This window comes from Prinia subflava, chromosome 2 (genome assembly GCF_021018805.1).
Source record: "Prinia subflava isolate CZ2003 ecotype Zambia chromosome 2, Cam_Psub_1.2, whole genome shotgun sequence".
In the NCBI taxonomy this organism is placed as follows: domain Eukaryota; kingdom Metazoa; phylum Chordata; class Aves; order Passeriformes; family Cisticolidae; genus Prinia; species Prinia subflava.
The window spans coordinates 111,557,326-111,570,195 of NC_086248.1; the positions used below are offsets into that span (position 1 = coordinate 111,557,326).

The following is a 12,870-nucleotide window of genomic DNA, read 5'->3' on the forward strand; positions in this document are numbered from 1 at the left end:
TTTTTGCAGTCCTGAGTAGTATACATTCCCTCACTGCTTAGAGCTTCTGAAATAGATGATGTGCCAGTTCATGTAAACATAACCTAGACAGTACAGGGATTTTTGTCAAGGAGCTTGCTCTCATATTTAAAACAGCTTAGTTGAGTCCTAAAGGACTGAGGTCTTCTCTTTAGCTCTCTTCCAATAGGATCTGAACCCACACCATTTCTGTATGGAACTTCTGACCCCCAACTTCAATGACCTGTGTTGAGTTGCTGAAATAATCCTGTAATCTTCAGTTAGCTGATGTCAAAGGAAAATAAATAGACCTTAAAAGAAGGATGACAGGAAAAAGACAAGAAGTCTTTACAATAAGATGCCACTGTACTCCTCAGCTTTCCCTGCCAAGGAGTAATAACCTAAGGAAATAATTTTATCAGTATTGTTAAGTTTACTCAGCTCAACTCTGTCTGCTTCTTGTCTTGGTCTCTTTCTCTAATTCTTTGGAATGCTTTTAAGTTTTGCCACAAAATCATGAAATCATCCTATGAAATGATGCCATTGGTTAAGGTTTGGCTTTACAACATAAAGCAGTAAAAATAAATGAGATCTAGCTGAAACATTTTGATTTCCAAACGTTTTTTAGTTTTACATTTGCATTATGATGTTGAATTGAACACATACCAACATTGTTATATAGTTTATTGTATAAAAGCCAAGCACTAGCTATGAATCATATCTGTTACCTGCTAATGAGAAAGATTTATGTACCTTTTGCTAAATTGTTTTGATTTCATTTAGTTGTATTTGTGTTGCAATTTACGTATGTGTAAATTGAATAGATAAATAAATAGCTTTTCTGTTGCCATCGTCGACACACTTAGAACTGGATTCTGAATTGAGAGCCACAGCAATATTTTCTTGCTTGTTCTATCACCTACAAGGCCCACTAGCAAACTGATTTAGCAAGACACGTGGTGACAGAGCACATTTGATGTCAAACCCAAGACATTCTGTCTAGAATACATGAGAAGCCAGCACCCATCCCCAATTACTAAGAGGAACACTTTCCTCATATTAAATTCTTTTGGTTGCTTTTGATCACAACCAGTAATGTGCTGTGTGGTTTCAGATATTTGGAGCTAGAGGTACAAATGCATTGATTATTGTGAAACAGTAACATGTAACAACAATAACTTCATCTGTAATAAGGCATGCAACACAGTAATTACGGTGGGGTGGCTAAGAAAGCAATCTGGAATGAAGAGGTGGGGAAAAACCCTGGGAACCTGCTTGAACAAGAAGTGCTTTGCAATTCTCTTCTCCTTTTGCATATTCCTTTGTCAGTTGGGCTCTCTAAGGGAAAACAGTTTGCAGCAATATTTTTTACAGGCATATTTTCCTTCTCTTCCAATTTTAATCAGATAGAAGCAAATCCTGGCTTTGCTCCACAGGTATCTTTTTAGGTAGAAGGGCTGATAAGCAGCTGAGCTGCGTGAACGAGGAGTCAAGGGCTCAGGCTTCTGAGGATAAAGGGATCCACTTAAGTAGATGCTTAAGTTGTACTAAAGTGCATAAGTCATGAACCTGTACTTATGTCCTGTGCTCAATAAAAACCATCTCAAATACAGATTGGAGCACTTTGCTATCAGGGAAGGGAAGGGCTAAGTCTTCCCCTGGGTATCCTCTGCTGCTTATGCCTTTCTTGCTCAGTGGAGGATAATTTTTGTCATATAAAATACATAATCCTTTCTATCAAGGTCTTCACATTCAAATCCTCAGTAACAGAGATATTAAGTGGCCCTTCTTCCCAGTGTGTAGAATAACCAGGTGCCCAAATATTTGGCTCAGACTACATTCAAGTACTCTGCTTTATTCTTCCAATAGGAATGAAATCATGCTTTCATATTTTGTTTAGGAACACCTTGTGACTTTTTAAGCTCTGGAGATAGCTCTCCTGATTTTATTTTTCCCATCACAGTACTTCAATCTGAAAAATTTATGATGTGTTTCATCAGTGTGAATTTCTTTCCCTAATTTAATATCTGTTAGATGGAATGATGTAGTGTCTTGTGTAAATAATGCTTCTTACACTGGTTTTTATTCCTTAGCAGTGATGGGATGTTCCCTTTGGAGTTCTGTGTATCTGTGTTCAAGCCAAGTTTGCAATCTTCCCTCTTTGCTTTATATTCATTCGTGCTTGTGACTGGACTGTTCCCATCCACCAAAATCTGAGCTTAACTAGGCAAAATAATGTGTAACAGCACCTAAATCTTATCACCGTGGAGCAATCTTTGCACAGAGTACACAGTGTTTAGCAAATTGAAGTAGTGATTTCGATTTGAGCACATAAATGTTTTCTCTTTTACGGAATATTTTTGATGAAAGATGGCACAGAATCATAGAATCATTTAGAGTTGAGAAGACCCTTAAAGAGTGAGTCCAGTTGTTAACCTAATGCTCCAAAGCTCATGACTGAAACCTGCCCTTAAGTTCTACATCTACAAATCTTTAATACCTCCAGGGGTGGTGACTCCACCACTGCCCTGTTCTCTTTAAAAAGAAAACTGCTTGTGCTTCATGGTAAACTCTAAGAACTCATTTTCAAAAAACTCAGTTCTAATCTAAAACATTTTTAAAGGGAGATGGATGAAATACTAACCTTGCATGGCAATATAGTGTGTAAAGTCTCCAATTAACTTTTTAAATTTTGACTCTAAAAGTTCCTAGCAGAATGAACTTAAACCTATGGACCAACCACAGTAAGTTATTATAACAAAAATTTGTTCAAATACAATTTAAGGTTTCTCAAATATCTCAAAGTTCTGAGGAGAATAATGAGAAAGAATGTTTGGCTGTAAAATGAAAGAAGGAGGGAGAAACAATGAAAGTAGTGGAAATGATACCACATTTACCTGCTCTCTGTGATTGTCATGCCATAGTGACAGCACAGAGATCTACACAATACTGAAAATCCATAACACTGCTGTAATGACTGGTTTCATAGATGCCAAGCAAAGCACACCCATTAGCACTTTTTATATTTATATAAATGTCTTATCATGAAACACTGGAGAGGTTTTAATTGATTTCTATTCTAGCTCTGTAACAGGTGCTGATTTATGCCATTACCAGGAAATTAATACGTAGGCATAAAGTGAATTTACACCCTGACTGCACCATCCCTCTTGTTGGCACATTAGACTGAAAGATTAGGGGGTGTTTTACTCTCCTCTATCAGGCTGGTATCCATCCAGTATTTAGAACTGAGCTTTCTTGAGTATTTATGTGATTTTTGCTTCATTGTTGCTTACATCACAGTTTGGTAGCTCCTGGGTTTCAACCCTCACTTTTTCCAGCAGGTTTTTCAGAGATTTGTAGCCAACTGTAGTCAAAGCTTGCTGGGCTTCATGTTACCAAGCTGGAAATAAATTGTGATTTTATCTAATCTAACTTCAACATAAGGACAAATTGAAGTTTTGAAAGATTGTAATAAAAGCTGCATGAGTGTAAGCGTGTCTAACATTTTTACTAGGACAAAACCTTAAAGGACATCTGTCATGACAGGGAATATTGAAACACTGACCATATATATCTATCAAATGAATGTATGCATAGACTTTGGCAGGATGGGAGCTGATCATTTGTTCTTAGGAATTAATTTCACATCACAGGGTTTTATTTGTTTCTACTTCACACATCACTAGAATTTATTTTTAAACATGTTGGTTAAAGGTGTTAGGGCAGGAAAATAATTTGTTTAATATAAAAATATCTTGTTCTTTCCTTTGGAGAGCACAGGGGTACAGTAATATAGCAAAATATGTACAAATGAGAGTTTCCATAACTAAATCATTGGGACCAGAGCATTGCACAAAGGATGTGCCCAATTAGATCACTCCATTCCCGTCCCCCGTACTTTTTATTTATTATACAATCCAGTGGATTTCACTGCAAGAAAATTCTAAAGATTATGTTGCAACCATGTTTGTCTCACAGCTCCAGCACAACAGGGATTTTTTTTCTGCCAAATTCTCTTACAAGAACAAGCGTTTCTTTAGTAGTTAAGTTCTTTAAAAGCACAAGGATTTCTTTGAAAGTCTACTGTTAGGTAGAAATAAGAGCTGGAGTCCCAGATTCCTGGCCTTTGGTGGACCCTCTGGACTTGTCTGCAGAGGTCTTTCCACTGAGCAATCTTTCTGTGGGCTTTATTTTCTGAATTCCTTTGCTGTAGTAGTTGCATTAAGAAAATGACTAATGGTTTAATTATGCAAAAAGAAATATTTTTCATAACTCCTCCCACTGAGCATTCTCTCACAGGAGATATTGCATAAGAAGGAGCTGATAAATGCTGTGACTTAGTCTTCAAGATTATTTGTATCATTTAATTTAAATTAATTAGGCATGAATATTCAATTAACTGAGAAATAACCCTGTCCAATAGCTTAAATTCTTTCCTTCTAAGGGAGACATCTAAAACATTGTGTCAACAACTGAATGGATTAATTGGGAGCTCACAGCTCTCTCTGTGGTAGGGCGTAATTATCTATTTAAATAATGTATGAATGATTAGAAATAACAAGAACAGCACAAAGGTGCTGGTTTTAATCTGTGATAATAATATAGAATTATATTACATTAAATATTATATATTTCTTTATATGTTTATATGCAGAGTATGCAGTTTATATAGAATTATATTAAATATTATATATTAATTTAAAATTTTTTATATGTAGGCTAGGCAGTTACTTTATACAGAAAATATCAGGTCTATGGATGATAGAGTGATCAGTGTAATTCCTTCCCTATTTCAGAACAGATTTTTGATCTCTGTTTTTAACAGACTAATTAAGTACATTTTAAATAACATTTGGGCACTTAGCTACTTCTTCAAGTGTTCAGCAACTCTAGTTCTCGTACCCTTATAATTCAGTGTTGTGTAACATCTCTCTCTTTCAGTGAAAATGCTTTCAAAGTCGTTATAAGACATCTTCACATCAATGATAATTCATTTTTGTAATTTTGAAAATCAGATTACTCCGTAATGGACGGCTGCTAATATGTACCTTGGAACGTTCCACTTTATTAATGATTTCTGACGTCTTGTTTGCTCCCTCTTTGGATCCAGCTCCTCTTTCACTCAGGTATTTTGGTGTCCCTAAGCCTTTGTGGGCCACAGCTGGAGAAGGTGGTGATTGACAGGACCCTGGTGGGGAAGCTCATCTCCGACACCATCAGTGATGGTAATTACCCCCGCGTGCAAATCAATTGCCTGCATTAACAATAGAGCAGAGGAACAGCATGTCAACAGGTAGACTAATTATTGCCACTGGGGACTTGCAAACACAACAAGTAATTGCATGTAATGCTATAGTTACAACCCTCAGGACTGAGAGCACTTTAAGAATAATATTTGACATCAAAGTTTTCAGGCTTGTCAGGTGCTGCATGGGTTTCTAAAATTCCGTTTCTTGCACGCTGTAATCGCTGTGAAGGCGCCATTTGAACTTGTCATGTTTATTTCCTAGGCAGGAAAATGGGCCAGAACCAAATGTTGGCCAATTGAATAATTGCATGGGATAGTTATTGTTAAAGCTGTCATTAAAAAAGGTTGGATGACATGAGTTGTGTGGAGGTGTTCTGATTTAGTTTCTTGATACCCAGAATCTCACTATTGTTATTAACCAGAGACTGCTAAAAAATGAGTTTTCATTTAATGCAGCAGAAAACTTACCAAAATGTCCCTGTTTTCCACAGCTTTATGATATGACTCATATCATTGAGAAATCAGCTGGTATCTTGGCTTCTGCAGAAGCAGGAATATGAAATTTTGGTGTGAGACACATTACATGTGGACTACTTTCCAAATTCTGTAAAAGTAGACCCACATGACATCCTTCTAGTAAGAGCATTTAGTTCAGGTTTGATCTTTAATATTTAGTTCTCTGTCTACCCAGGCATCTATTGAATATTAGCCCAGGTTTTAAGAAACTACAATACTGAATCTCTCTGATCTTTCCTTATCAACATATCGTAGTTTAGTCTTGAAAATTAACATTAATATAACTATGCTAGTAGAATCTTTATTAATAAAAAAATTCAACCCTGACCTCATTTATTATGAATTAATCACACATAAAACACATTTACTATCTTGTCTTCTTTTTTTCACTCTTCACCTTTAATTACTGCACTACTAATTCCGTCTATGATTTTTTGCACTCTGTTTCTGGGGGGAGGATTTCCTACTTTCAGGTGACAAAAAGTAGGAAAGCAAGGAATCTAAGGTTATTCCCAAATTGAAGGAGTTTGTGGAAATTGTTTGGAATACTCTGTCTTTAAAAAACAATAAAAAATAAAGTATGTGGATCATGCCTTACTTTGGCTTAATATGTCATAGAAAATTTTGTTCAGAAAATACTGCTAACTAAATGAGCTTACAGCTCAAACAACAGTAAAGCAACAAATACATTTTGCTACATTTGGACAACTGTATTTATTATATAAATAACATAATAAAATGTTTTGTCCTTGATTTCACTTATTCAAGATTTTCTTAAACCTCCGTGTTTGCTAATACCCAAGCCTGTAGGTGAAATAAAACTGCCTCTGTTCAGTAAAAGCAAACCACTGAATAACTTTCATTGCAATACAGTTTTTATTTTCATTAACAATAGAAGAAGATGCTTTTGTTACCCACACAAATAGTGCTCAAAATACAAATTTTTATACTGAACTATCCTTACATGAGAAACATGAGATAATGTTGTCCTAGAGGAAATTAATTTTTAATTCAATGAAACAGCACATCTTTCCAAATCTGACTTCAAATTATGGTTGTGGTTATAAAGTTGGCCATGACAAATTCTTCATTTAGCACAAGAATCCTGTATAAAAATAATAGTTCTTACTTCAGCAATTGTGTATATGTAGAAATGGATAAGGGTTACAGTCTGCCAGAATTACTTATGAAATGGTGTAATTCTCATTCAGAGTAGCATGTCCTCTCAACATTTGGAATAAAGGTCAGATTGTGTGCACAAAATGCAGAATTACCACTGCTTTTATAATCCTCCTGCATTTAGAAAGTGCTCCTGATTCTTATTATTTATAGGCAAAATTTCATCAGCATCTGAGGTGTGCTGCAGCTCATCTTTAATGCAAACTGTGTCTGTGAGGACATCAAAATATTTTAACTGTGTCCAATACATTGAGGATACCATATTCAGTGGTTTTCACTTTTCATGCGTGTGCAGGAGCTCAGTCATAGCTTCTGAATCACCTTATCAGATGCTTTATCACCTTTTTTCTTTTTTACTTTCCAAAAAAGCTGGTGTGAATGTTACATTTCAAAGGCAGTTATTTGGCTCCAAACTCTACCCTTTAGCATTTACATACCAGATACTTCAGAGTTGTGCCAGGACATGACTGTTGGAAAATGCAAGTGGTTCTAAATCAGACTAAAGAAAAGCCAAGCTGAGTAGCCAGTTTTCCATGCTTATATGTAAGACTAAACTGTCAATCTACTTAAGGATATGTAAAATTTAGGTTTAAGAATATGGGATATTAGTAATTTTGTTTGTTTGTTTCTTTTTTTTTCAGAGGTTGTTCCACAGAGTTTTGATTGTTTTTATATCTGGTTCCACTTTAATTGGCATTTTCCTTTTAGGAGAGGTTTCTGAGTTTACAGTCCGAGCTCAGCTTTTGGCTTTATTTTAAACCATCAGTGATCTGGTGCTACTTACCCCAGTGACTCACTTCATACTCAGACATCTCTTCAAGTGTGGGTGCTGCTTCAAAAGCTGGGTAACACTTGGGGAAAATCCTAGATACAGTTTTCTAAGTCATTTTCATTGACAGATCAGTTAATCACCTTTATATTGAACTAATTTGGTCTAGCATCCCCCTTATGATAACAGTGGGGATTCTGGGGATAACTGAGCATTTCCAGACTCCAAGGGAGTCTGTTCCATCTTCATTGTTTGGGTACCCCCAATACCCAATCTGGTATCAAAATGCCAGATACACCTTGAGTACTAAGTTGCATTTATCACCTTTAACACAGTCTAGGCTATATGAGGTCCCATTTGCAAAGTACTGGTGGATGCAACCATCAGAAAAAAAAATACTGAAGGCTGCATACTGAGATGAAAATTAATGTGGAAGGGCATAAAATGTATATTTGAATGTAGTGGCATTTTGATATGAGATAATTTATTCAGGTGTATGTAATCAGAGTATTCCCTAGGCTGTATTTCTCATTTCCAAGAGAGTCCTGACAGGATGACACACTGACATGTTTTAGGACATTGCAGGGCTTTTAGGGTAATACTTAAGACACTGTCTTGAAAAAAAAATGCTTTTTACAGCATCTGAGTGGAGTGTTCACTACTTTGTTTTGTTCCTAGAGACAGGTATCACAGTGCTGACAATTTTTATTTTGTTGGGTTTTTTTCCAGCTGTTCTTACAGACAACTTCATCATCTTGTCATTTGAGGACCACAACCAGCTCTGCTTTATTCAGTTTACAAAGACGATGGATTCTCCTGATGTAAACAAAAGACTGGAAAAACTCTCCTGTTTGGACTCTAAGGTATAGCTGCCAATGGACTGCAAATATTTCAGGAACTATACATCGTGAATCACCAGTGTTCACTGATATTGTATAGCCACATAAGCTGCAAACCTTTGTATAATTGACCAGAGCAGCTCAAACTCTAAAAATGGCAGTTAAAAAGTAAAAAAAAAAAATTACTGAAAAGTACAAAAAAATTTAGGATGGCATTCTGAGTTAAAATACTGCTGCAAGGGATCCAGATTTCTACTGTTTGTTTTCAGGCTCAGACACACATTTACACACATTTGAGTTACTCCTGCTCAACAGATAACCTCGTGTCCATTGAGCAGCAGTAAGTGACCCCTGGCACATTCTTGGCATCTAACAAGCAGGAAGCAAAGTCTGTAATGGTAAACCTCGGTGTAAAAGATTTAAGTGAATGTGTTTTACCTCCCATGTGTTGTGGGCTGAAAACACACCCATGGTCAGTTACTGTGGCTCAGCTGATAGACACAAACACAGAAGCTCTGATAATTCAGTCATCTGCCTGAGGTCCAAGACTGTTGTAATTCTTTGCAGAAATCTTAGTTTCCCCACTAGTTACAATGATGGTGTTGTTGGGAGAGTTGCTTTTAGAATTAAGCCACTGAGTAAGGAATTGAGATGTAGAAGCTTGAGTTTCTCACCACTGGCCACCTATGTGTGTGACCTTAGGCAAGTGACTCGGTGCCTCAGGGTTTCAATTCATTATTTACCCAGTGAGCATTGAAAAGCTCCTTTTTTGCAGCCCTTTTTGTGGGGGTGTGTCTCCACCACAGTGACAGCAGCAGCTGAAAGGTAGCTCAGAGAGAGCTGAGCTGAGCTGAGCTTTACCCAGTCTGGTGGTCCAGCTCATCTCAAGATGAATTTCACTTGTTGTGTTGTGGATGGGTTTGGCTGAGTAGACATAACTTATTCCAACCATAAGCACTTTGGCATCAGGACACCACTTCCATAGGTGGAAGTGCTTTGTGTTACAGCAATTCGGAAAAAATAATCAGCTAAGGCAATTAACTTTGCACAGTTGGAGTAGGGAAGGGGCTCCAATGCATCCAGTTCACTGCAAAAATTAAGAAGGGTCAAGCCTTTTCTCAAGAAATGTAGAAAGATGTGAGCAAAAGAGAGAGTTTGTGTTTATTTCAGACTGGATAAACATTAAAGAAAACAATCTTGTGCTAGTAAATATTTTCCCCTTGACAACCCCTCAGTAATTTACTTCCTCACATAAGGGAGCTTGCATCTTCAAGGCAAGCTTTTTAAGGATATGTTTAATTTAAGTTTTGCTGTAATGTGTTTTAACTTGCTCGGTAGAAATACTTTCTGCTAGGATTAATATCTAATACATTTTCCAGGCTGTTTCAGTTCAGGGCCTCTTTTCAGCAATGGCTTGTGTTTGCAAGATTGATCCAGCCTCTATAACGTGGATTTGAGACAGTTCACTGTTCACTGGGAACTGAGCTGATACATACTTTACTTTAAAATGCTGTGCCTTGAGCCTGGCCTGTGGCATTCATTCAGGCTCTGTGCTGGGGCTTTTTTCTTAATAGCACTAAAGTTTAACGAAGAAGCTGTGGTGAACTGCCTTTGTCATTGAAGTGTGAGGGCCACAGCTCCTGGTTTAACGTTTAGGAAAACCAGAAGTGTCTGCTGCACTCCTTAATAGGGTTGTTAAATTCAGTTCTTTGCTGACACAGCTGAGCTTCTCAAAACACCTCCATGCTCAACATTAACTTTGCTTTCTCTTGAAATCAGTGGGAATCACTATGGAATAGTCCTCCACCAGCCAAAAAAAAAAAGGCATTTGCATTTTTTAATTGAATGTTCTTTTGTGTGAGGCTTGCTAGTTAGGCAGCTAAATATAATTTTTGTTATCTTCAGAATTGCACCAGTGTGAGACTGAAGAAAGTATTATTCACTTCTGCAATAATATTGTGTCAGCTCTCTGCATTGATTTAGAGTTCTTCATGGCTGATTTTGGTCAAACTTCAAAAGCTGAAAGATCACAGACACAGCACTAGCGTCACTCTCAGTAGAAAAATAAGATGCTCCTCAATTGCAACTGTGCAAACTTGTGTGTAACAATATGTAACAATATGTAACAATAATAAATGTTGTGGGTTTAGGGGGAAAAAAAATGGTTCTTTAGAGTTAGGGTTTTTGTTCAAGAAAAATTGAATGGAAAAGGTAGCATGCACTGGTATAGAACTAACACGGGATTAAAACCTGGAGCCAAGATTCAGGAAATTTGATTGTAACCTTCATTTCTGCCTCTGACTTTTGGCATAGTCTTGAGAAAGGTAGTATTTGGGTTTAAACTCCCATTTCTAAAATGACGGAAGTGTTTGTAAGGACGTAATTAAATTTCTGTCATATTATCATTGTAATGATAAGCAACCTCACCTTGTTCAATGTCCAGGCTCATGGTGGGCAAAATTGGCTGCAGTGCTGGAGTGCCAGTGTTCTGTCAATAATAAGAACAAGTCAACCATGCATTCCTCCTCACAGCTTGATATTTATCCAGAAGTTGAGGTTTTTATGCAGTGCATACCTAAATGATTTAATTACTCTCCCTATGCTCTTCCTTTCTAATTGATACCATCTTGAACTTTATTTGCACTTAGAAACAATAAAGGAAGACTTATTATATGAATTGCTACAGTCTTGATGACCAGCAAAATAGAAAACCAACTATTTATTATTTGCCTCTTCTCAGTGACACGAGTCCATGTTTGAGAGTAACATGTCTAATGTGAGCCATAAAGGTTGACAAAGATTTGTGGCTGTTATGACATGTAATTGTTATGAACAGTCAACCCTACAATACAGGACCAATTAATACTTGTGCAAGTATTTGTGCTTTTTTTTCCAGCCTAATTAATGTGTTGTCACTATTCTAATTCAAGTAGCACCTACCTCCTATACTACTGTGCATGTTTTATCCTTACCCGTTAAAGTATTTTGATGAGTAAAACACAGGGTATTTTAAAAGTACTGACCTTTTTCAAGTTTTTCCTGTCTGTGTTTTTTTAATCCATTTCAATTTACTGAAGGAGGCAGAACAAGGAGTTAAATGTTTACCGTGAGAGAACAACATTGGTAATTACTTTGATTTCAGTTCCTTTTTATGTGTATTCATGGGATGAAGAGGTCAATAATATTATGACCATGCAAATAGAAAAGGGTTCTTTTTGACCATATAAAAAACAGCAAAGGATTATTAAAGCATTAACCTTGATTTTAATGGCCTTGGTTGAGAGCTGAGATCACAATTTGGATGAGCCTGATTATTTACTAAATACAATACATAAATGCAACGGGTTCTTAACACCCATTGCACTCTGGCATTATCGCATTACTGCCAGCCTTTGTTGCCTTGCAGACAGGAATATGAAAGCAATCTGTCATGTAGTGAGACTGGCTCCAGAAGCATTTCTCTGATAAGAAGACCCCCTGCCCTTTGCTAGTGTCTGGTCCAGTAGGCTTAGCCATGCGCTTAATCCCCAGAAAGTGGTTCGATTATTGCTGACCAGCAATGGCAAGATAGTTTTTTTTTCCCCTAGCTATCAACCTTCCATTAATTCCTTAAGCAGAAATGCGGTGCAATCTATATTTCCTTGGCATGTGTCACCCAGATGGTGCACCGCTCATGTTTTCAAATAACCATGCTCCAAATAACAGAGTTTGAATAATAAATTCCACAAATCCTTCCTGAGAAAGAGGCACAATTCTCAAGAGCTGCATAAACTTTACGCATGATGCTGTAGCTCATCCACATTATGCAGAGAAGTGTGTGTCCTTCTGCAAAGCGGGATGTTTGTGTTTCCGTTCCTTAATTTGGGGAGGAAGAAGAAAGATATATGTTTGCTCAAATACTGTAGAATATATTTAATATTTGATTATGTCTTAAACACTAGCCTTAGCTCCGTGGTCAGCTTTGCAGAACCTGTCATTTAATATGGCTAAGCTTAAATCCTGTGTGGAGGTCGATGCTGTCAAGCAACCATGACTGTACATTTTGGTATTGATTGGAGTCATTGCAGTAAATTCCTTCTTAACTCATATTCCTTTCCATCCCAATCCCCTCCCCACAGATAAAAGAGTGAGCATGTCTTTCTGTCTGAGGAGATATTTTTCACGTTTAGAGACAGCCTCTATGAAGATATATGTACGCAGCACTCTGTGTATATATATATACATTATTTCTCACACATCCAAACTAAATGCTCCCATTTGCTCCTACCATGCTGTTTCATCACCTCCAACATTTCCTGCAATTTTTTTTTCTTCTCCCA

The 12,870-nt window shown here is 37.0% G+C and overlaps 1 protein-coding gene across 13 annotated transcripts in view; it reads left to right on the forward strand.

Annotated features, from left to right (window-relative positions):
* The window catches only part of WDPCP (WD repeat containing planar cell polarity effector), a 149,999-nt gene that overhangs the window by 54,738 nt on the left and 82,391 nt on the right, over positions 1–12,870 (forward strand). For 8 of the 13 annotated variants that reach the window (XM_063391596.1, XM_063391594.1, XM_063391595.1 and 5 more), the window contains 2 exons: positions 5,111–5,225; positions 8,442–8,575. In XM_063391596.1, coding sequence (XP_063247666.1) covers positions 5,111–5,225; positions 8,442–8,575 — 249 coding nt within the window. Of the gene's footprint in view, positions 1–5,110; positions 5,226–5,268; positions 5,294–5,865; positions 5,885–7,236; positions 7,789–8,441; positions 8,576–12,870 lie in introns of those variants that run through there. The other 5 variants (XM_063391601.1, XM_063391602.1, XM_063391603.1 and 2 more) reach the window with 4 other exon arrangements.